At 44.2% G+C, this 25,928-nt stretch overlaps 1 protein-coding gene across 2 annotated transcripts in view; it reads left to right on the top strand.

The window, feature by feature from the left end:
* Positions 1–25,928, top strand: part of LOC124005769 (calcium/calmodulin-dependent protein kinase type II subunit alpha) — a 77,378-nt gene that overhangs the window by 45,759 nt on the left and 5,691 nt on the right. Inside the window, exons 6-17 of one of the 2 annotated variants that reach the window (XM_046315295.1) lie at positions 229–301; positions 2,770–2,872; positions 8,482–8,565; positions 10,743–10,837; positions 11,594–11,716; positions 11,900–11,983; positions 12,629–12,671; positions 15,180–15,217; positions 16,593–16,625; positions 17,166–17,214; positions 21,741–21,816; positions 23,230–23,324. In XM_046315295.1, coding sequence (XP_046171251.1) covers positions 229–301; positions 2,770–2,872; positions 8,482–8,565; positions 10,743–10,837; positions 11,594–11,716; positions 11,900–11,983; positions 12,629–12,671; positions 15,180–15,217; positions 16,593–16,625; positions 17,166–17,214; positions 21,741–21,816; positions 23,230–23,324 — 896 coding nt within the window. The remainder of the gene's footprint in view (positions 1–228; positions 302–2,769; positions 2,873–8,481; positions 8,566–10,742; positions 10,838–11,593; positions 11,717–11,899; positions 11,984–12,628; positions 12,672–15,179; positions 15,218–16,592; positions 16,626–17,165; positions 17,215–21,740; positions 21,817–23,229; positions 23,325–25,928) is intronic. The other variant, XM_046315304.1, reaches the window with a different exon arrangement.

The following is a 25,928-nucleotide window of genomic DNA, read 5'->3' as shown; positions in this document are numbered from 1 at the left end:
ATCAGACAGACTTTGGCCCATACTACTGTGTTGATCGACAGCTTTAGGAAAATGAATGGCCAAATCTAACGCCTCGGTGTGTGTCTTTGTAGGTGCAGAGACCATTTCCTCCCCCCAAAATGATGTGTGGATTAATGCTGAAGCAAAGCCGATTTTCAAGAGCACTCAATGTAATGCCGCCGAACTCCCAGCCCACTCAGTCGTTCTGTTTTCTCTCTCGTTTCATAGCCATTGTATTCAGCAGATTCTGGAGGCAGTGCTTCATTGTCATCAGATGGGAGTTGTTCACAGAGACCTCAAGGTAAGGAATTTGAATAAGGAATCAATTAAAAGACACAGACGATATTCGGCACAGTCCCCGACTGTTTATCCACTGCAATACACTCACTTTGATGACTTTGTTGCCATGTGTGTGTGTGTCTCAAAATTCAGTTTGTCACATTGGATTTGAATTTAAAGAAAATATACCAACAATCTTTAGATTATGTATTTGTTTGTTATTTGAATTCATTGGAATACATTTCAACCATGCGTTTTTAGTCGTCCAGACTCCTTAGAGCAACAATCAGCAGTCGAAAAAAATGAAGCGTTCTGCTCGCTGCTGTTTCAGTAGAAAGCTGACAGAGCTATGGATGCAAGGCGTCACCATCCATGATGTCAAAAGTATAGTTTTAACCACGTGTTTGAAGCTATACAGTCTTTGTTTATATTTTGGGTTCTGGTGGGGTACGACCCGTTGAACGAAGCTCACGTGAGGCATTTACCAGTAACACTCTTCAAGAATCAATGTATGTCATTCATTTATAAGTCCAAAAATGGATGTAGCAACTAGCCGATTAAACCCTTTAAGGACCAATCTATGTAGTCAATGTGTGCTCAGGCTTTAGACAACAGACCATTTGGGCTGCGATTAGAACCTTTGTGTTCCTGCTGAATGGTTCTGTGAGGACCACCTCTGTGAAATGGGACATAATTGCACTGTGGTTACAGTGGAGAGGGAGCGTGGGATGAGATGGGATGTTAGCAAATCTGTTTCCAGCCATCACACCCCCCACGCTGTTCTCACAAAGAGGTCTGACGGGGAGGAGGAGGAGGAGGAGGAGGAAGAGGAAGAGGAGGAAGAGGGAGAACTAGTCGTAAAACATACGGTTGAGTCAGCAGCATATGGGACGATAATAACTTTGTCAATACCTCTGCAGTCCTCAAGTCATATTTTATTCCGTTCAGGGACATTTTCTTGGACATTCAGCACCACAATGTGATAGCAGGGCAGTTCAGGTGGAGCTGGGGCTTAATGGGTGGTTGTTACTAAAGACCCCCTGACCTGCCTCGCCTCATGGCTTCGTCCTCCTGTGTGTCACAACTCTCTACAGTATCAACTGCATTCTTAAACTGCACTGCTATTTTCTCATGACGACTTGGCGCCGTATTGATTTGTAGTCCAAGAAAATCACGAGTTAAAACCCGAATGTGATACTACCACGTGCTGTAGCGGTCAATCAGTATACACACTTATTTTCTCACCATCGTGTCCCATTAAGACGGATTTAGCTTGCAGGCCACAATCACCTGAGATGGCGACTGCAACTCAAAGTCATGGCCGGGGTTGTGTGACTCTGAGGGCACACCCTCTTCCTATCCACTCCGTTTGGTTCTGTCTGTTTCATCTGTCCGGAGTCTGAATGTTACTGCTGACCTGATGGCGACCATCAACTTCCTTCACACAACACATTGACATGACAGACAGAGGAATTCGGCAGTAAGCAAGAGGAGAAGCAGACGTATGTGAACAGAATATCAAAAGTTCTTACAAAACATTCAGGGGACATGCTGCTAAGTCATGTCCTCTGCACACAGTTTGACGATTGTAGAATAGGCATTCATTACAGTGCAACAACCGTCAATCCATTGTTGTGTTGTCAACTTGTCAGGTACAGCACGTGCACTTCATATCTCAATGTCAGCTCGAGGGACCCGTAAAGGAATGGGGTTTCTAATTTACATGAGAAGCGGCAACAAACCCTTACGCCATCTCCATCATATCAGACAGCGTTGTGTGTGCTACAGAATCTGCTTTGTTGTTGTGTCAATGAAGGACAGATAAAGCACAGGATGGGTTCCCATTTATAATCACACGTGTCCAAGTGTCGCTATCATAACCGCACACCCTTTCAAAGGTGCATTTGGCTGCGTTTACACAGGCAGCCCAATTCGGATCTTCTTTCAACTAATTGGTCTTTTGACCAATCACATCAGATCTTTTCGAATCAGATCTTTTTCAGAGCTGATCTGAAGACCAATTAGTGAAAGAAAGATCACAATTGGGCTGCCTGTGTAAACGCAGCCTTCTTGCTCAATCTTTCAAAGGTACATTTTTAATCTTTCTTACAGACTGCTTCAGCACTCACACTGTTATAAACATACACTAACAAATTCCCGTAAAAAGAGATACCCTCCTCCTGCCCCAGAGGGAAGGTGGAATGATAAAATGGATGTATGTGTGTGTTTGCGTGTGTGGTGTATGTCTGTGTGTATCAGGGGGTAGATAACATCTCATAGCAGTAGCAGAGTGGGGGGGGGGGGGTGTCATTCCTCCACCTGTGTGGGAGGCTGGAATTATCAGAGCTCTGCAATGCCGCAACCACAAAAGAAACTAAACACTATTCAATCAGGCCCAGAATCATGTCTGTCTGTCACCCTATTCCTGCTTGTGCTCAGGTCTCTTGTCTCTTCTCACTGACTGATTGGCTATTCTCTCTTTGTACCCAGCCTGAGAACCTTCTGCTTGCCTCCAAGTCCAAGGGTGCTGCAGTGAAGCTGGCAGACTTCGGCCTGGCCATCGAGGTTGAGGGGGAACAACAAGCCTGGTTCGGTAATGGCTTATGGCTGATATTAGTCGTAATTACACGCACAAAAAAATAAAATAAACTGAAATGCAAATAAGGAATGGCTTCTAAAGCAGGTCTACTTATGGAAGATTTAAGATGTATAATCAGCAGGGAAACTGCATAGGGAGTCACATAGAGTCATCAAAGAAGAAGAATGGGTTTTCTGAGCACAAAGAATTCCAGTCGCAATCTTCAGAGGGAAATAGATAATGAAAAGACTCTCGTGGAATCCAATCAAAACAACTCTTTGTCTCGAACATCCTCAATTTAAAAAAACAGATACTCTGGAGAAATAGCAACCACTAAAAACAAACGGACATATCATTAAAAAAAATACCATCAAGGAAGAAAAGATGACTTCCGCAGCACCATGACTACAACAGGGGAAACAGAAGACGGGCTGTTTGCTGCTTGTTTTATTTATGAATTGTCATCCAGAAGTAGAAATGTCACCACAGCGTCATCCAGACTCGTTAATAGTGAGGCCTGCTCTGCTCTAACTAACCTAACTGACTGACTGGTGCTGCCTTGTGATTGGTGCCCTTAGGTCCAGAACAGGGCCGTGCACAGACCCCCCCCCCCCCCCCAGACTTATTTTTTTGTCATACAAAAACTTTATTTTTGTTATTTCTGCATAAACCCACTCATTCATCGCAAATTGTGAGCAAGATAGTGCCTTTTAAAGAAATGACGGTCACAGAAAATCTATGATTTTTAATCCAGCCAATCCAATGAGCCCCTGGGATAGGAGCTCTCTGTGCTGTTCCAATGCTGTGGTTTTCTGTGTCTGCTTGAGGATGTCCTCACAGTGCCTCTCTTTCAGGCAGAACAGCAAGAAACTGGATCAGCAGCACGACTAGAGCAGTGGCAGTCACAAAATTTGCTGCACGACCAGGTGGACTAGGGACGGGGACAGCCAGGTAGTCCTGAGGCATGGTCCAAGTCTTCCAGGAGGGGAGAGAGAGAGAGAGAGAGAGAGATGGGAAATTAGAGGGAGCGTACTTAAGATCACACAGAACACCAGATCAGACAGGAGAAATGCACCAGATAGGACAGTCTGACCCCATCCCCCCGGCACATAAACTATTGCAGCATAAACACTGAGGACTGAGACAGGGTGGATCGGGGGACACTGTGGCCCCATCCGACGATACCCCTGGACAGGGCCAATCAGGCAGGATATAACCCCACCCACTTTGTCAAAGCATAGCCCTCACACCACCAGAGTGATGTCAACAGACCACCAACTTACTACCCTGACACAAGGCGGAGTATAGCCCATGAAGATCTCCGCCACCACAAGAGCCCGAGAAGACGCAAGACCGGACAGGAAGATATAACGTCAGTGACTCAACCCACTCAAGTCGAGTATAACGGGGGAATAAAAGCCTGGCTAGACATGATGCACGCCTCCTAGGGAAGGCATGGGAGAGCGCTAGCAAGCCAGTGACAGCTCCCGTAATAGGGTCAGAGGCAGAGAATCCCAGTGAAGAGAGGGGCGCAAGCCAGGGAAAGACAGCAAGGGTGGGTTTGTCACTCCAGTGCCTTGCCGTTCACCTTCGCACCCCTGGGCCAGACGACACTCAATCATAGGACCTGATGAAGGGATGATTCTTCAGTAAAGACTTAAAAGTTGGGACCGAGTCTGTGTCTCTCTATTGGGTCGGCAGACCATTCCATAAAAGTGTTGCTCTATAGGAGAAAGCCCTGCCTGCAGCGGTTTGCTTAGAAATTCTACTGTAGGAGTAAGCAGGCCTGTGTCTTGTGACCGTCGTGTACGTGTAGATATGTACGGCAGGACCAAATAGGAGAGATGGGTAGGAGCAAGTCCATGTAACACTTTTGTAGGTTAGCAGATAAACCTTGAAATCAGCTAGGGCCTTAAACAGGAAGCCAGAGGAGAAATATGATACATTTTTTCACACACCTTCACGAGTCTGGTCTCGGTAGTATGATGGGGTCTAAAACCAGTCTGTCTTCAGGAAGGCAGTGAGTTGCTGAGCAAAAGCATTTTCAAAACAAATGTTCGGACGAATGGGAGATTTGACATATGCCGATAGTTTGCCTTTTTCAGGAGATCATCCAAGTAGAGGAGTGCTGTAGCAACCCCTGAAAAATAAAAAAAAGAAGAACAAAAATCACAAAAGTGTTGATGGACTGGACCTTTACTAGTCCTGTATTAGCGACCGATATAGCCGTATGTAGCGCAGCAAAATGTATTATTATAATCCTGCACCACCCCGTTGACAAAAAAAAAAGATCAAACGATGATACTTACATTATGTTCACCGCTTGTAAGATCCACTGTCAAGGACGGTACAGCGTCTTCAAGATTAGCTTCCTGGCAAGACCCATCGAATGTTCTCGCCAATTGACAAAGCAACTTCGCCCGAAATGTGGACTGCACACACATGACCTGATCTTGATTTTCTGTTCGGCCTGTCCACCCGAAATGAAAAGTTGCTACTGCTGTCGTATGTCTTCGTTCTTTAGAAAATAGTGCAGTGTTAAATTTACACTGATTTCCAGTAACAATACAATGCGCTTTTGCCGGCATGCTAGCAAGTAGCTTGCTAGCCGACAGTCACGCCACACATGAAAGGTTACCAGTATTTTTGGTCGTGTGTTCTGCTTGAGCTTACGGTTTGTTAACAAAGCCAATGCAAGGCATAGGCGCACGCGTTGTTGGTTTTAAACCGGTACATATTTAAGTGATTAAAACATTGGTGTAATACATTTCTATCATCAAGTTCAACTTAATAAAAAACATGGTTTCCCATCTCAAGAGGTTAAATAAAACAATGACTATAGTAAGTGCCTATTAAGTGCCAAATAAGGTACAAGGGTTGAACGTAACAGGGTTGACGATTTCATCTTAGAGCTAAAATATGTCACTTTTTGGGTGACCCGACCAAATTCACATCTGTCATTCTCATTGAAAGCAAGTCTAAGAAGCGGTAGATCTGTTCTATGTGCGCTATTTCTATGCTTCCCGTTCTTAAGTTTTGTTTTTGCCTCTTTTACTTTGGTTTTGTACACCAGCTTCAAACAGCTGAAAAAACTCTATTTTTGGTTATGAGAAATATATTTCACAGCGGTTTAGATGGTACAAAGATTCTCTACGCTACACTTGCTTGTTTTGTCACATAAACTGAAATTATGTGAACTATTAGAATTTTAGCAACCAGGAAATGGTGGAGCTATTTCTGCATAGTGCATCTTTACTAAATCAGACATAAATCCCTTTGTGACAGGGGGAATGGAAGGTTGTTGTGTGCAACAGGGAGGAGCAATTGAATGCAAGCTTTTTTTTAAAATATGACATTTTAAAAACATTTTGAGCCTGTATATCTATGGGTAACCGTTTTGTGAAGTGTTATGATCAAACAACTCAGTTTACCGCCAAAAAAGAGTAGAACCAGCTCACCTGCTTTTACACCATATTTTGATTATTATATGTTCAATGTTTCTTTTGAAAAAATAATTTCTAAAGGAATGGTTTGATCATATTAAAACGAGAGTTCAGTTCATGTAACAGGGTTGACTTAAAATGAATCACAATTTGTGTTGTCACTAATCACATTAAGGAAATAATACTCTTCAGAAATGACTTTGACAAAGCAACAATATAAGTAGATCTTCACAATGCAGAAAATGCAGAATTTTGGTACTTTAGCAAGTATTTTGTTCACATTAAAAATCAGATTTATCAAAATCCCTTTTTGGTCTATATTAAAGGGCACTTCACTGAATATAACAGCCTTTTAAAATTTCTAAAGGAATTCCTTTGGTTGAACGACCCATATACGTTTTAAAACTAGGAACTAGGAATGTCTTTTTGTTTTCAGTTCATTTTTAATGAACCAGAGGACACTTATCCAATACCCACAATTCATTTTTAAAGACGTACATCTCTTTCGATCAGGATGATTTTCTGAAACCTCTGGGGGATGCCTGGCTGGTTGATATATTTTTGATATTTTCTAAGAACTGCTGGTGGAGCTGTCAGATCCAGCTCTGCTGCTTCATGATAATCAGGGTTGGGGATTAGGTGATGACATGTAATCAGTTAAATGTCATTTGATTAAAAACTTAGTTGAACTGTAATCCGTTACGTTACTAGCAAACATATTGTAATCCGATTACAGATACTTTTGAAGAAACTAAATAATTACTCATTGGATTACTTTTGCAAAAAAAACGTTATGAAACCTTTCTGTTTTCTCAGTGACATTCAATTCAGGATGGAAAAAAATGTGTAGGTTTAAGTTTGTTCCACCTGAGCAAGTCTGAGCACAAGTCAGAGACCACTATGAGGATACAACAAATGCCTATAATGGCTCCTTTGGATCCTCTGTCTTTTTTCTAATGCCTCTTGAGGGGAAAGTAACTGAAAGTAATCCGATTAACTGAAAGTAATCCAAAAGTAATGTTACTGATAAAAAAATTGGACAGCTGACTAGTAACTGCAACTGATTAAGTTTAAAAAGTAACTTACCCAACCCTGATATAATTATTCTATACACATTCATGGAAATGAGTCTCGATATTTCAACCTTTCCTTTGTTCACGGTGTGTCAAACCCCAGGCTGGTTCCATGGGTCTGGAGAATAAATGGAGGAATGTATTCTTCTTCAACTGTTTTGATGATTGATTATATACAGTAATCCATAATCTATCCAAGTAGCAAGCAACCTTGTTAACTGTCAGTGATAATCATTTCACATGATTATTAGTGGATCTGCTGGGACACGTTTGGGACAAAACAAGGCTGGAACACGAGAAGATGACGTGAACCCTTAAAATGAGAGTGAAATAACGATCTCATCACCCCTCATAAAGAGTTTAACGTCCAGACTTACTGTAGAACGTTAGAAACCCATCTGGTTAAGGTAGGTAATAAGTATATGGACTGCATACCACAGATGAAGCCCTATTGAGAGAAATGTGAGGCAGGCGGCCCCAGGAACATGTGGATGATAAGTTAATGACTCTCTCTTAACATTCATAATAATCAGAGCAGGTCTCTCTAACACTGTGCTCTGTTCTTGGTTTGTGACAGAATACTAAGTTCTCAAGGAAGACTTCTGTCTTTTCTTTGTTATATTGCGACGAAGGTTGAAGTATTCTATGCATTCAAGAATTTGAAGATGGTTATCGCTCATCACTTTACTGCACTGTATTACAGCATATAATGGATTGATATGGTTAGTGTCACTTCACACATAAAACAACATGTGCATTTGATCGAAACCTATATCTATATGTATTGTATAGCATTACGATACCAGTATTTAGATTGTTATATGGAGATATACTTTATCACCCTGTTCTTTGACTTTCACTGAGAGTATCCCTTCTGGAACTTTATAAAATGGTCCGTTTGGATCCTAGATGTGATTCAAGATAATCCATGGTTAATGCCTGCGGTTTATCAATCCCCTGTCTCACAGCCCATCCAGGCAATTCATAAACGTAATCTCCAATGGGAAAAAGCACCTCGACATTATTTCCCATTGCTTGTTGCCTAGCATTTGATTTCAACAGAGCTCTGTTATCTGTGACTATTTGCCTCTGTCTGGATGTGATGCAGGCTTTGCAGGGACACCTGGCTACCTGTCTCCTGAGGTCCTGAGGAAGGACCCATATGGCAAAGCTGTGGACCTGTGGGCTTGTGGTAAGCAGGGCGGCTTTCAGATATCCACCTCTTTCCTTGTTTGTTTTTGTCTACGTCTGAGTTGCTTCTTTGTCTTTATGTTGTCTCAGTTGGCCAGACTGGGGATTGCTTCAGATTCTAACCTACTAGAGTTATGTTGACCAAAAAAACTATGATTTAGTGCACCAGTTTATTTATGGGGGCCTGTTGGTTTCATCCCAAGGTGCAGAGATGAGTTCTCTGTCAGAGCAGAGGAGAGAAGGCAGCTGTGCATTGATCTGATCTGAGCTCTCTCTACACTCTTAGGGTTTCAAAAGGGTACTTTTAAGTTCCAGGTAGAACCCTTTTTAGTTCCAGGTAGAACCCTTTTTGGTTCCAGGTAGAACCCTTTTTGGTTCCAGGTAGAACCCTTTTTGGTTCCAGGTAGAACCCTTTTGGGTTCCATGTAGAACCCTCTGTGGAAAGAGTGCTACATGGAACCCAAAAAGGTTCTACATAGAACCAAAAAGGGTTCTACCTGGAACTAACTACTAGGTAATTGAGCTAGCTATGTACTGTACTGTACTGTACGTATAGGTAGGGGTAAAGTGACCTGACAACAGGATATGTAATAAGCAGTGGCAGCAGTGTATGTGATGAGTCAAAATAGTTATTGCAAAGTGGGTCAATGCATATAGTTTGGGTGGCCATTTGGTTTAGTAGTCTTATGGCTTGGGGGTTGAAGCTGTTCAGGGTGCTGTTGGTTCCAGACTTGGTACAATGGTACCGCTTGCCATGCGGTAGCAGAGAGAACAGTTTGTGACTTGGGTGTCCTGGAGTCATTGACACTTTGTAGCAGCTTCCTTTGACACCACCCTGGATGGCAGGGAGCTCGGCCTAGGGTGATGTGCTGGGCTACCCTTTTGAGCGCCAAGGAGTTGCCATACTGAGCGGTGATGCAGCCAGTCAAGATGCTCTCAATGGTGCAGCTGTAGAACCTTTTTGAGGGTCTTTTCATGCCAAATCTTTTCAGCTTCCTGAGGGGAGAAAAGCATTGTCGTGCATGTTAATTAACGGACCATGTTAATTCCTTAGATGTGGACACCGAGGAATGTGAAGCTCTCGCCCCGCTCCACTACAGCCCTGTAGATGAGGATGGGGGCGTGCTCGGCCCTCCGTTTCCTCTAGCCCCCACGATCAGATCTTTGTCTTGCTGACGTTGAGGGAGAGGTTGTTGTCCGACATAATCTTGAATGAGCAGTTTAACCTTGTGGTTAGATTTTTATTTTTTTAAAGGAGAAGGCCCATCGCTGTGCATAGCTGTATTTCTCTGCCTTTTGTTATTGACCTTGAGATGCATGTGGGCTTCATGGCCAATGGGTTCATGGCCAATGGGTTCATGGCCAGGCTTCGGGGGAATGAGAGGAAGTCACAGGATAAGGTGGATGGCTAAGGGGGGCGACAGTGTGGGAATGAGGGAGTAGAAGAGAATGAGAGACAAAGGAGGGGTGTATGGAAGACATACAGTCAGGTCCAAAATTGTTGGCACCCTTAATAAATAGGTGAAAAACGTATAATTATACAACTAACCATTTTGTATGCAAAAACTATATTATTTTATACTAATACAATTTCTCGGATTTCTTTTTTTTCTTCTCGCAAAATCTACCTGAGATAGTGGTCAAAATTATTGTCAGCCTTGCATTCAATACCGTTCAACACCTCACCTTGCAAGGCTAACACACTGAGCCTTTTTCTAAATTGTCATGAGATTGGAGAACAGATTGGGAGAGATCTTAGACCCTCCTTTGCTCATCTTTATCAAGGTTGCCAATAATTATGGACCCCACTGTACACACAGGGTACACTACTTCTGCAGCACCTTTTCTTTTCAACAAACATAGAGATATTAATGTAAACACACACACACACACACACACACACACACACACACACACACACACACACACACACACACACACACACACACACACACACACACACACACACACACACACACACACACACACACACACACACACACACACACATACATATATACATATGTGAGTGATCAAGGTTCAGATGTATTGATTTCTGCAGCACCTTTTCTTTTCACCAAAGGTAGATAGATGTATGTGCTATATGCTAGTTCATTCTTCAGGAACTGGAGTGATGGACAGTCTCCTATTGTGTAGTGATGTATATTGTCTGTACAGGTGTGATCCTGTACATCTTGCTGGTGGGCTACCCTCCGTTCTGGGATGAGGATCAGCACAGACTGTACCAGCAGATCAAGGCTGGGGCCTACGATGTGAGTCACATCCCTCCTAGCTCCTGTTCTTAACAATACGATATTACTTTGTTGCTCACGGCTGCTGGGGAACAGTTGAAATGTAGTGTCTCTTCAGGATTGCGTAACGCACTAGTTTCCAAGTAGATGAATCATCTTCAATTCAGTGCCTGGTATAATTGTGGCATTCTGCTGGGAGGAAAAAAAGATCTGCATGTTTTTTTCTTCGTCAATTACAGTCATAGTATCCCATGGCACACTCCTCCCTTTCTTGTTGCGCTACTCTGCCTACAGACTTCGGGAAATTGTTTTGTATTGTATACTCGTACACACAAATACAGTCACTGTCCCATTCATTGGAACGACGTCTGTGATTCCTGTCCAAAACGGACACATTGCAGGGCATATTATTTTCTCCGGAGGCTAAAATCTTTCAAGGACATTTTGTCTTTTAATCCGTCAAGCAATAGCTTTAGTGATAGTAGGGAGGCTGAAAGAGGCTGGCCATCTGTTAGCTACAAGGCTAGTTGTTATCACAATGTAGATTGCTGATTGACAAAGGTGCGTGTGTTGTTGTCCTCACAACCCGTTTACTGTGGCTTACATGGCACACTCTACACTTTCTTATTCCTCTACTCTGACTACAGACTTTGGAGTACCGTTTGGGAAGGGGATTTTCGCTCATTCGAATATCATCACCAGCTTTATATTCCCACGATTTATTTCCATGTAAAGGCCATCAGCTCTGTGCTATGTCTCCTCTTACGTGTACTGTAGTTCCCCTCGCCTGAGTGGGACACTGTTACTCCAGAGGCGAAGGATCTCATTAACAAGATGTTGACGATCAACCCTGCCAAGCGCATCACAGCCTCTGAGGTCCTCAAGCACCCGTGGATCTCAGTGAGTGCAGAGCGAGCACGTCCACACATTCTCATGATGGCCACGAGGTGCGGTAGGATTCGTCCCTATAACGAACCGGGCATGACTTTTGTTTCTCCTCTCCTCTCCTCTCCTCTCCTCTCCTCTCCTCTCCTCTCCTCTCCTCTCCCTCTCCTCTCCTCTCCTCTCCTCTCCTCTCTACAGCACCGCTCCACTGTGGCCTCCTGCATGCACAGACAGGAGACGGTGGAATGCCTGAAAAAGTTCAACGCCAGAAGAAAGCTGAAGGTATTGTGTCGATATGATACTGGAACACAACATGGTCATCTCTGTATTGCCCAGAAATATCCGTGAGGGGGTTTGAACCCAATAGGGCGGTTTGAATGAGGATGGAAATGTGATCAAGGCAAAACGGCCTTCATGGCGCGATCTATTGAGGCAAAATGTCTTTCATTAGACGAGTCCATGGTTCAAGATGTGAGGACGTCTCTTTGTTTGATTTGTCTCACGTGGAAGCTATCTAATGCATTTGGTTTTGTACATACGGCTTTTGTGTTTGCCCTCTTACACAACCCCTTTCAGGCAGATCCATTGAATTGTAATGCATTCAGCTTCCACTTAAGGAATCGGAACGACCTACACCTTAAAACTAACGAATTGTGATATTCATGCAGTGACACCAACTGTTTTTTGAATAGAGATTGCCCATGCACATTTCATTTGGCGCTGTTAAGACAGGAAATGTCGAAGTACTCTCGGTCATCACATTGACAGTAAGCAGCAATCCAAGCTGTTGATAATACATGTGAGCATCCTACTCAAGCTGTTAATGCTATATTCTAGCCAAGAACACGGTAGAGTATAAACTCTCGTTTTTCACGAATCCCTTTGTTCTTTCATCTTATGTAACGATCCATCTCTCTTTGTTCAAAGGGTGCCATTCTCACCACCATGTTGGCGACCCGAAACTTCTCCGGTAAGTCATCTAGAGGTGCCCTGTCGAACGGTCCTCCTCTCCATTCATGAGTGGGCTTAATAATCGGCCATTAAGCTGACACTTTTGTCCAAAAGCGACACATGCATGCTTCCTTTTTAATTTTTTTTTTTTTTAACGTACGGGTGGTCCCGGGAATCAAACCCACTGCCCTGGCATTGCAAGCGCCATGCTCTACCAACGGAGCTACAGACTAGAGGACAGCTTAACGGTGTCCCTAGGGAGGTCACTATCCTAGAGGAGTGACATGGTCTCAGATGGCTGCTCCTAGACTGGGGGGGGGGCTCCAAGCCCATGGAACAGGGAGGAGATGATGACAGCCTGTGGAACTCACTGGTCATGCATCAGGATACTTCCCCATTCCAGTTGACACTCCCCTGTCAGACACTTTGGTCCGGATATACCAACACATTCACTGTCCCATTCATTGGAACGACGTCTGTGATTTCTGTTCAAAACGGACACATTGTAGGACATATTATTTTCTCCAGAGACTAAAATCTTTCAAGGACATTTTGTGTTTTAATCCGTCAAGCAATAGCTTTAGTGATAGTAGGGAGGCTGAAAGAGGCTGGCCATCTGTTAACTAAAAGGCTAGTTGTTATCACAATGTAGATTGTTGATTGACAAAGGTGCATGTGTTGTTGTCATCCCAGCCCACTTACTGTGGCTGAGCCATCTGCTATTGGATCCTCAGTCCCTCCATGACTTCACTCAGTTGGTTCTGTGCCATAGAATCCACCGCTGAACTAGTGGAACATAATGTGGCTATTTATCATCCCTATGTTGCCGTAATCTGCAATGTTCTGTCAAAATCCTCTCATTTATTATACTCCTCTTGGTTACAAGGAAGGGACGGCTTGATGAACGAGTCACAGTTGAACATTGTTTTGGAGAAAATAAATCAAAGCAGAGATGGAGGGATCCCCTTCCAATCTCACAGTTTACACATCTCTACCAATCTCCATCCAGCAGAGTGTATCTCCCCTCATAGCTCCATATAACCATTCGTATATTAAATAAGTGGACCTGAAGGGGACAGCAGGGGAAATTAATAGCAGTGAGGGGACATCTTTAAATGGGCACGCATTCTCATACCAGTCAGGAATAGACCCCCACCCTATATCTCCCACCTGCCAGGGAATTCTGTCTGAAAGCCAAGCCCCCACAGCGTTGACCCTAGAGGCCTTGTGGATTTAAAACCATCTCAGCACCTCTAACCACTACCATTCATCTTTCCTTTTTTCCCCGGTCTATCTTTACCCTCCAGATAGCCGTTGAGAACTACAGTCCACAGATACTGTATAAGGCAAGATTACCACTTCATGCCTATTTACAATAATGATAATGTCGCTGTAGCCAAATCTCCCCTTTAAGCTTTTAATAGCCTTTTTTCCTAGCCTATTAACTTCTCCTATTATGCTTGGGGTGGGTCAGAAGTGCTGTGTAAACGCTGGTCCAAGGCCAGATTTGCTTTTAAGACGGTAAATAGTGCGATTTGGATTAGGGTAGAGAAAGCGGACCTCAGGTCAGTGCATGGGGTTACCAGAGCCATTCCACTGCAGACGGGGAGCAGACCAGGGGGAAATCCCATCTGCGTACAGCCACAACCCCTCACAGCCCCCAGTAGCAGGAGAGATTTGGGGTCACAGTGCCAGGGAGCTAGGGGGCTGCGAGGCGGGGATCAGGCTACGCCCCAGCTGACGAGAGGCCATGCTCCACACAGCCCTGGCCCACTCCAGGGCTAAAATTAGTAGCCATGTTGATGAAAATAAAGTGGGGGAAACACCCTGGCTCAGCTCTCATAGAGAGGACATCAAATAAATGATTCCAGCTCAGAGACGAGGAGGAGAGGAAGGGAAGAGGATAGGTGGAGGGAGCGGGCAACAAACTGGACCAGAGCACTAGGAATAACAGGACGTGATGTACTGTATGGATCATAGCCAAACTCTAGAGAGTGAGGGAGTGGGGCTGGAATGTGCCCATGGTATCTCCCTATCTCAAGTGCTCCTATATCACGGATCCCTCTCACCCACCCAGCCAGCCTCTGTAGCAGAGCCCAGTCTGGTTCACCAGAACCTCTGGTGTTACCCTACAGAGTAAACCATTTGAAATTTGTGTTTTTCTATTTTTGTTTTGACTGTGCTTTATTTCCCTAAAAACTCTTATTTGACCAGTTGAATGACCTGAGAGAATCTTCAACAACCCTTCAACAACCCTTCAACAACCCTTTCGGCAACAACTCTTTCGGCAATATCACTGTCTCACCCGAGTTTATGATCAGTGGAGAGCAGGAAGAGGGCTTGGATCTGAAGAAAATATCACATTTGATTTCCCAGAGACACCTGGATCTGATTTACTCCATTTTCTTCAAACTCTTTTTTTTTTTTGCGTTCGACTGAGTGTTGGCCATGCCCTTCGCCCTCCTCTTCTGGGCTTTCGTGCCCTTTTTGATCGCCCTGTCCCTGTTTCTCTTTGTGTCCCGTGCAGGAGGTAACAAGGCCAACAAGAAGACGGATGGTGTGAAGGTAGGGCTCCAGCTCCACAGGGATCTCTTTTCTCACCGTGGAATAAACCTGACCTGGAGGAGGGCTTTTGGAGGCTAGCCGTTTAGTGTATATAACACGCACTGTCGATAGACCATTATCATTTCAAAATCTGGCCGTTATTCAACGTGTTGTGAAAGGTGAAAGGTGCTTTCACGTCAAAAGCTTCACTTGCGAAATGGAATAATCCGACATGCTCTTTGAAAACGTCTGAACACAGATCTAAGTACAATATGGGATTATGGGAGTTTGACTGTTTGCTCCATTTCTCTCTGAACATGCTGGCCCCACCCAAAGCCCTGATCTCCTCCAGTGTGCAGAACTGGAGCTGCTAATAGCCCCCGCTTCCCTGTTTGTTTGCCCCCGTACACAGTCTATTGTCTCGGCCCCATGCCTTGGTGTGAGACTGGGCGGTCGAGTGGAGAGGTGTTATATTTCGTTTTGCCCTCATGTCACACTGTTCAGATGCACAGAGACAGCTGGCGGAGAAGCAGTCCAAGTTCAGTCATCTTCCTTGACATAAGTCCAAAGTTTTAAACACACACCTTTCCTGTTTTTTTTCCCTATAACGTTTGGACAAATTCCCCTACCAACATATGCAGTAGCACACAGGAGAACAGAGGATTCATATCAACTCTGTTCGACAACATGCTTTGCTGCAACACCATCCAATGTTCAGCACATTGTCAGTTAGATAGGTAGCTAATGAGATTAGCGCTTGGACATCTTTTCCGTTTGAGAGCCAAAAGGAGAGAGAAGTCTGTCTGTTTATTGATGTCGTTCGTCTGTTCCAGTATTATGAGTCTGTTTTGTGAGTTAGTGTGTGTGAGATACTATATACATGTATCAGGGGATATGCTCCACCTGTGGTAATCCCCAGCCAGTCCAGTCCAGGGTGTCTGATACTGGGATAAGTGAGGCATGCTGCTGGCCACTCAGCCCTGCCACCTCTGCCTTATCAAAGGCATTCCTCCCTGACCACAGCCCTGCCTGGCCCGGAGGTTTCCTAAATGACACGCCACCGCACGGCCTGCCAACCAGACGGCTCCGAGAGGTGTCCGCGGGGAGACGACAAGGGCACCGTGGCAATACGAACCCCAAACACGCACCAACACCTTCAGCCTTACACACACACACACACACACACACACACACACACACACACACACACACACACACACACACACACACACACACACACACACACACACACACACACACACACACACACACACACACACACACGTCCTCCCTCTGCAGCATGGAGGTCTCCCTCTCCTCCCTCTGTTGCTCCCTGGCTTCCGTCTCCATCTCATCCTGCGTGTTCCTGTCTAACCTCTTCTCGTTTCTCTTCCAGAAAAGGAAGTCCAGTTCCAGCGTCCAGCTGATGGTGAGTGTGATCCCCCCCTCCACCCCCCCCCCCCCCATCCTCTTGACAGCGCGTCTCTGCCGCGCTCGGCTTTCCGCCTAACAGGGAAAGTGATAATAGCGTTCAAATAAATCCAAACGAACCAAAGAACAAGCAAATAAAGCTGTCATTCAAAATGGAGCTGGACTTTCTTTTTTTTTTGTGTGTGTGTGTGTGTGTGAACATCCCATCTCTAACGTTGCCTAATCCCGCTGCTTTTTTATATGCTCTTGTGTGTGTGGGGGGGGTCATCGTGGGGTAACCTATCTCTCCTTCTCTAGGTTTTTACCTCCCTCCCATATCCCACCCTACTCCTCTTACCACCCAGACCTCTGATTAACCAAATAGCCTGTTCTCTCTCTCTCTCTGAAAGGTGCAGACAGGCAGGAGGCCGGCTGTCTGTCCGAGGTGTGTGGTGTGTGTGTGTCTTGACTCGGATCTTCCACTCACCCTCGTGTGGAGAGAATAACACCTGCTGTAATTGAGTGTGAATCTCTGAACCTGTCTGTGTGTTGTTTCTAGGAATCCTCAGAAAGCACCAACACCACTATTGAGGATGAAGACACCAGAGGTAAGGCTATCCCTTTCCTCTCCCCTCTCACAGTCTCACCAACCGCAGTCTATACGTGTTAATAGGACAGGGTGACAGCTTTCAGGAGGAATATACAGTATCTCCGCTAAACCTAACAGATACCCTATGCGCATCATGTACTGTATGTTACACACACACACACACACACACACACACACACACACACACACACACACACACACACACACACACACACACACACACACACACACACACACACACACACACACACACACACACACACACACACACACACACACACACACACACACACACACACACACAGCTGTTGAGATATGGCTTTCTCTGCTCAGAAAGTGACATTCAATAATGCTATAAATAACCCGCACAACACGGCTATGAATAGGTTCACTCTTACTACAGTTACAGTCCACTTACAGTGCATTCGGAAAGAATTCAAACCCCTTGACTTTTTCCACATTTTGTTACAATACAGCCTTTATTCCAGAATTGATTAAATAGTTTCCCCCCCTTATCAATCTACACACAATATACCATAATGTTTTTAGATTTTCACATGTATACAACTATTCAGACCCTTTGCTCAGTACTTTGTTGAAGCACCTTTGGCAGCGATTACAGCCTCGAGTCTCCTTGGGTTTGACGCTACAAGCTTGGCACACCTGTGTTTGGGGAGTTTCCCCCATTCTTCTCTGCAGATCCTCTCAGGCTCTGTCAGATTGGTTGCTGCACAGCTATTTTCAGATCTCACGTGATGCTCGACCGGGTTCAAGTCTGGGCTCTGGCTGGGCTACTCAGAGACTTGTCTCAAAGCCACTCCTCCTTTGTCTTGGCTGTGTGCTTAGGGTTGTTGTCCTGTTGGAAGGTGAACCTTCACCCCAGTCTAAGTGCTCTGGAGCAGGTTTTCATCAAGGATCTCTCTGTACTTCGCTCCATTCATCTTTCCCTCGATACTGACTAGTGTCCCAGTTCCTGCTCCTGAAAAACATCCCCACAGCATAATACTGCCACCACAATGCCGTGGAGATGGTGCCAGGTTTCCTCCTGGCATGACACTTGGCATTCAGTCCAAAGAGTTCAATTTTGGTTTCATCAGACCAGAGAATCTTGTTTCTTTAGGTGCCTTTTGGCAAACTCCAAGAGAGCTGTCATGTGCCCTTCCCCAGATATGTGCCTCAATGCAATCATGTCTCAGAGCTCTACGGACAATTCCTTCGACCTCATGGCTTGATTTTTGCTCTGACATGCACTGTCAAATGTGGGACCTTATACAGACAGATGTGTGCCTATCCAAATAATGTCCAATCAATTGAATTGACCACATATGTACAAGGATGATCAATGAAAACAGGATGCACCTGAGCTCAATTTTGAGTCTCATAGCAAAGAATCTGAATACTTAAGGTGTTTCTGTTTTTGCTTTTGAATACATTTACAAAGATTTCTAAACCCTGTTCTCGCTTTTTTCTATCACGTTTCAGGTATGACCGAGATGCAGACAGTGTCGCAGTGTCAGGGTCAGGGCAGGCAGGGGTCGATAATCCAGTGAGATGGGGCAAGGTATAGAACGGCAGGCAGGCTCAGGGTCAGGGAAGGCAGAAGGGTCAAAACCGGGAAGGACTCGGCCACAGGAGCAAGTAATAGACAGCAGCAGGGGAACAAACGATAGCAGGTTTCAAGAACAAAATGAACTGGCAACAGACAAACAGAGAACACGGGTATAAATACACGGGGGAAGATGGGCGACATCTGGAGGGGGGTGGAGACGAGCACAAAGACAGGTGAAACAGATCAGGGTGTGACACTTTGTCATTAAGGGGTATGGTGTGTAGATTTGAAGCATTTTTTAAATCCATTTTAGAATAAGGCTCTAACGTGACAAAATGTGGAAAAAAGGGAAGGGTTCTGAATTCATCTGGAATGCACTGTACAAGGCTACAGACTGACAACCTAACAGAGGGGGAGAGCAGATTCTAAAATCTCTACTGTATGTTTTTTGAGGCAGGTCTACTATGACAATTGACTACTGTGAAAACATTTCAGTTTATAAAGCAATACAAATAGCTACTGTATTGACTTCCATTTGATACATTGACAGTGGCAATATCCTTATGAATGAATATGAGTATGTCAGTTACATAACGGTTGGTGGGGGAGTTGCATAGCTATTGCTTATGTCATTAAGGGCTCCTTGAGTTTGAGCCTCCATGTTCTAGGGAATGGGAATAAATAGATAAAAAGACTGATTAAAAAATAAAAAAGACCTCAATCTCTTACCAACTACACTGAACAATGAATACAAGTTATTCAGTGGTTCTTTCTAAGCTCTTAAGGTTCCCTGGAGAACTCTTGCCTGATAAAGAACCTTTGAGTTAATTGTGGGGTTCCTGACATGGCATCTTCGGTTCTTCAGAATAAGTTTTAAAAAATACTATTTTAAATACAATGGGGAGAACAAGTATTTGATACACTGCCGATTTTGCAGGTTTTCCTACATACAAAGCATGTAGAGGTCTGTAATTTTTATCATAGATACACTTCAACTGTGAGAGACGGAATCTAAAACAAAAATCCAGAAAATGACATTGTATGATTTTTAAGTATATTGGTGTGCAAAAGAGCATAAAATAAAATAAATAAAAACAGTATGGGGATGAGGTAGGTAAAAATGGGTGGGCTATTTACCGATAGACTATGAACAGCGGCAGCGATCGGTTAGCTGCTCAGATAGCAGATGTTTGGTGAGGGAGATAAAAGTCTCCAACTTCAGCGATTTTTGCAATTCGTTCCAGTCACAGGCAGCAGAGAACTGGAACGAAAGGCAGCCAAATGAGGTGTTGGCTTTAGGGATGATCAGTGAGATACACCTGCTGGAGCGCGTGTTACGGGTGGGTGTTGCCATCGTGACCAGTGAACTGAGATAAGGCGGAGCTTTACCTAGCATGGACTTGTAGATGACCTGGAGCCAGTGGGTCTGGCGACGAATATGTAGCGAGGGCCAGCCGACTAGAGCATACAGGTCGCAGTGGTGGGTGGTATAAGGTGCTTTAGTGACAAAACGGATGGCACTGTGATAAACTGCATCCAGGTTGCTGAGTATTTATCCAAAACCCTTAAACTTAATTAACTTTACCATAGCCTTTGTTCAACAAGCCATGAATGAGTCAATGCCTACAAAAAGATGCCATTGCTCTCTATGACCAGAGTTGAACCAAAACCATGTTATCATCATATTTCCCAGCATGCTCTATTGCTGGTAGATTTCTTTGTAATTGTTTGTTGTTTTAGTGTTTTTGCATGCACATTGATTGATTCATTCATCTTAGGCTACTCAAATATAAATAACATACATATTTAAAAAATATTCCAATCTGTTACTTGGATTTATCGCACCCGTTGCTGATGTGATTGTTCCACTTTAGATGTTTAAGGTTGTCTCACACATTATTCTACCAAACCCTGGCAGTCATTCTGAATTCAGGTTGTGGTGTAGTAAAAAATTTAAATGTTGGATATCCCCACTCTGGCCAGCATAATGTGACTTGCAGGCCTGATGTGGCTTGTAAACTATGAGTTGCAGGCCACTGTATTAGGGTATAACTAGGCACTCAAAAGAAGGCGTTATGAAATATGTATTGTCTTGAATAATACCATTTTAATCTCTGTGCTCGAGAGAATTATAATTTTCTATCAGTTCTGTATTTACAGTAGAGGAAAAGTGAGTTAGGAGATCAATCTGCGAGGATGTCACCCCTGTGAGCGACCCCTCTTTACCATATGCAAGGCGCGACCTTGCTTTCCCAACTCTGAGCTGCGACCCAGAGCTGGTGGGAGTAAAAGCTCTCTCGGCACAAGCAGCTCTCCGTGTGGGCAGAGAACATCCCCTCCACACGCAGTAAAGCACTGGGAGGCAGTAGGCAGCACACACGGACACACACGCGGACACACACACAGACACAAGTCCACAGACATGCATGTACAAAGCACGCACACACACGCGGTCACACACGTGGACACACACATGCATGTACACACGCATGCACACACAAACGCATGCACACACACACACACACACACACACACACACACACACACACACACACACACACACACACACACACACACACACACACACACACACACACACACACACACACACACACACACACACACACACACACACACACACACACACACACACACACATTACTCCTACTATATAATGTATCTTTGAAATGGTACCTCACAGTCTCATGCTACAGGAAAACTGTGTTGAATTTTAGAGGATATATAATCAAATCCCAGGGCTTTACGAAGGAGGGATCTCATTTATTTCTTCCAGTGCCAGGCATATTGGAAAATAATGAATTTTACTGCAGTCCCATTCATCATGGTGGTTGTTGTCAAGTAGTTTCAGTGCAGGGCTGTACGTTTGTGCTGTACGTTTGTGCTGTACGTTTGTGCTGTGTGTTTGTGCTGTGTGTCTGAGCTGTGTGTCTGAGCTGTGTGTCTGTGTTTCACAGTGAGGAAACAGGAGATCATTAAGGTGACAGAGCAACTTATAGAAGCCATCAGCAATGGAGACTTCGAGAGCTATACGTAAGTAAACAAATCGTGTGCTGTACCTTCCCATTGCTGTTCACCCACTGTACTGCTGTACACTCTCAGATAAAAAATTGTTCCAAAAGGGTTCTTCGGCAATTCCCACAGAATAGCCCTTTTTGGATCCAGATAGAACCATTTTGGGTTCCATGTAGAACCTTCTGTGGAAAGAGTTCTACCTGGAACCAAAAAAAAAGGTTTCTCCTATGGGGACAGTCGAAGAAACCCTTTAGGTTATAGATAACCCCCCCCCCCCCCCCCCCCTCTAAGACTGCATTTAAGTAACATAGATGGAATAGAAACAAATGTTAGTGACATCTGTTTCAATGCAATTCCACTGATAGAATCTGATGAGCTCAATTGTGACAGTGCAATTGATAACTCCGGGTTTGGCTTTAGACGTTAATCCAAGATGACATTAAGGTGGTTGTGAGGGGGGAACTCCTTAGGTCTATGTCCTTCCTGATTTAGAGAGAACATCAGTCTCAGTGCATGTGTCTGGAACTAAATTCCTCTGATAAAGGAGGGGAGAAAAATGTCTGCCTGACCAATCGAGGCCATTTGAAGGCTTAACAAGCTGATCCCTTAGTCAAGAATAGCTTGTGCAAGTCAATAACTTGCTCCAGAATGTTGCACGTATGCTGCATGGTAATATATTCTATGCAAACCGTATGAATAACGTTTTATTTCATTATATGCAGCTCTTGAACTGTGTAAACGGTAAAAGTGATCAATTCAATATCCCATCTTGAAGTGCTTGAGTAGTGTGACTCTCCCCCAGCCCACTGCACAGTGCCAGATATAGATTTCTATAGCAGCAGGTTTTTCTCCAAAGTTGGCATTCTGAGGAGAGTAGCAACCCCCCAGTCTGTCCCTCGCATGTCTGTCACAACTTGCGGCCAGGGGGTCATCGGAGCACCTGTTCAAAACCAAGTGTATAAAATTCACATCCAGGCCAGGAGGGGATTTTTTTTAGAGGTGGTTGTTAGAGGTTCACAGTCATGGTAGCGCTGTCTGCCAATTACCAAGGCCTGGAAAGAATCTTCTGCCTGCATGCTCAATTCTTTTACAGCCATGCAGCGATCTGCCATGGACACGGAAAACACTGTGTCGAGTGAGTCACATGCCCCAAATACTGCAAAAGCAGCTCTGACTGGAGGGTCAGTCTCACCGCTTCACTGAAGCACTTCAAAGAGCAGAACAGAAGATAACCTTGGCTCTATTTCTCTCCAGTTGTCTTACTGTCCCTATCCCTGACTCTGTATCCTTCTCTCTCTCTCTCTCTCTCTCTCTCTCTCTCTCTCTCTCTCTCTCTCTCTCTCTCTCTCTCTCTCTCTCTCTCTCTCTCTCTCTCTCTCTCTCTCTCTCTCTCTCTCTCTCTCTCTCTCTCTCTCTCTCTCTCTCTCGTAGGAAGATGTGTGACCCCAGCGTGACAGCGTTTGAGCCAGAGGCTCTGGGTAACCTGGTGGAGGGCCTGGACTTCCACCGCTTTTACTTTGAGAACTGTGAGCTGCTCCCTTCACTCCTACTATATGTCTTTTGAAATGATAAATATACGTTTTACATCACACACAGACAGGTTCATGCTATAGGAAAACTGTGTTGAATTTCAGAGGATATGTAATCAAATCCCAGGGCTGTACACAGGATGACTATAAACCTCTTGCTATACAGCAGTAACAATCCATTTAATGTCCCAGTGAGGGAGAAAGTGACACGTTAGTATAATATATCTTTGGAATGCGCTTTAATAGTCCCTTTGTGCCAATAAGCTCTAGCTAACAGTATCCATAATAAGTGACACAATGTAATATATATTTCATTAGATGTGGTTAAGATGTTTTATTATAAACACAATAGAACCACAAAATGATTAATGAAAATACACGAAAACAAAATATACACAAGATTATAACATGAAAACAAAGCACATCTCAAATACATCTCATCAATAAGGAGGAAACCTTGAAAATAAAATCTAATTGATTACCAGGTAACATTCATTAAAACAATGATACTTTCTCTAAGCCTGTGCCCATAAACCATTTCTTATGGTTTATTTTTAAATTCCCTAGTGTAGGGATGTATTTTATATGGTTTGGTACACCATTCCATTCCTCTGCACCAGTGTAATGGAAATAGCTTTTTTCCAGCCATGCTTCTATAGCGCAGCAGCGGTCTGATATTGCCAACTGGCTCTGGTGTGATGGCTATGAGAGTCTCTAATGAAATGAATATAACCAGACAGGTAACTGGGGGGAGGCAAGATCATTTATAACTTTTTTTTAAAACATCAACAGTTTAATCTGCACCACCAAATCAACTGTTTTTGTTTTCGGACGTTTGAAGTTTTGTTACGCCACTGAATCATGAGATACAAGCATCGTCATAGTGGCAATGTATCAGAGATGTTGCCAGGGTCCTCATAGACTCTGTATCCAGGAACTTGGCTACCCTTGCCAGGAACATTGTCATGGAGTGAACCTTCCCAATGACCTTCAGAGCCATGAGTTCAGCTGTCATGTGTTGGGTCCAGTTCACACACCAAGTATGTAACAGAGCATATTTTTTTTCTCCCTTCACCGCTACACCATTACACTTGACAGAGAAGATGGAGGAGGATTTTCTCACGTTGTGTTCGGGAAACAAACAGGATACATTCTGTCTAAATGCAGAGTGTAACGGCGTTCGTCTGTTGAATGAAGAAAGTCGGACCGAAATGCAGCGTACAGGTTACTCATGACTTTAATGAACAGAATAGCGGTACATGAAATAACTGAAATACAAAAACAACAAAACGGAACGTGAAACTAATTACAGCCTATCTGGTGACTACAACACAGAGACAGGAACAAACACCCACGAATTACAAAGCGAAATTCAGGCTACCTAAATACGGTTCCCAATCAGAGACAACGATAAGCACCTGACTCCAATTGAGAATCGCCTCAGGCAGCCAAGCCTATACAACACCCCTAATTAGCCGCGATCCCAAATACTACAAACCCCAATACGAAAAACAACATATAAACCCATGTCACACCCTGGCCTACCCAAACATATAACAAAAACACAAAATACAATGACCAAGGCGTGACACAGAGACAGTTTGTTGCCGGATAACCACTTACTGACTTTAGTCAGTTCGCTGCTTAGGGTCTTTTCAACGGTCTACTTATTCTTATGTGAAACCAAGAGGGCAGATTCATCCACGTACAGGAACAGAGGGCATGAACAGGCGGAGTCTGTCATTTAGGAAGAGCAACAACAACAAAAAGCAATGGCCCCAAAACTGTGGTGTCCCCCAGGGAACCATTTATCTCCTTAGCATCAGACAATGTCCTGCCCACATCCACACTTTGGACCCTATCAGTTAGGTGTGGCTTCACCCATAATAAGGAGGCCAAGCATGTCCATACCACAGAAGTTGCCCTTGTCAATTTATTGCTTGATAAAACCTGTCAAGTGTAGTAAACACGTGCCGGGAGAATATATAACTGGAGTGAATGTTCATTATAATGTACTTTAGGATCTGTTCATGGAGTGAAAAAAAAACTTTGACAACACACTCAAGATTGACACTGGTCTGTAGTACCCTTGCTCAACTTTGCTTCCTTTCTGGTTTAAAGGAACAACTCTTGCATGTTTCACCTCTTGATTCTGAGGGTTACATAAGGTCCAATGTGATCAGCAGCATCACTCAAGAATCTAGCTGGGATGTTATCCAATCCAGAATCTTGTGTATTTTTGGCAGTAGACTACGTACATTAAGATATAGACAATGCCTCTGGAGGCGAGGGGCTTGAATGAGTCCACCTCAGGAAGATCCGTTTGGGGCACTTGGTTGAGTTCTCAATTGATTGGTCCTTTGTCCACTCTCCCACAACGGGTTCAACACAGTCCATCTTCACCCAGCGTTGGGCCTCTGCCTCGGATGGTGGAGCGACCACCACCTCCGCCTGGCACCTTCCGGCGTTAGTCGCCGCCAGTCTCCTTAGCCTCTGCCTAACTCTCCCTATTCTCTCTCACTTCCTGGGCTTTCCTATCCAAACATGGGCTTGCGGGTGTGGCTTGACTATATCCATCATCCCTTCTATATACAGTAAGGG

Source organism: Oncorhynchus gorbuscha, linkage group LG02 (assembly GCF_021184085.1).
Source record: "Oncorhynchus gorbuscha isolate QuinsamMale2020 ecotype Even-year linkage group LG02, OgorEven_v1.0, whole genome shotgun sequence".
Lineage (NCBI taxonomy): Eukaryota > Metazoa > Chordata > Actinopteri > Salmoniformes > Salmonidae > Oncorhynchus > Oncorhynchus gorbuscha.
Note: the sequence above shows the minus strand (reverse complement) of the source record. Positions and strands in the feature narration are given on the sequence as shown.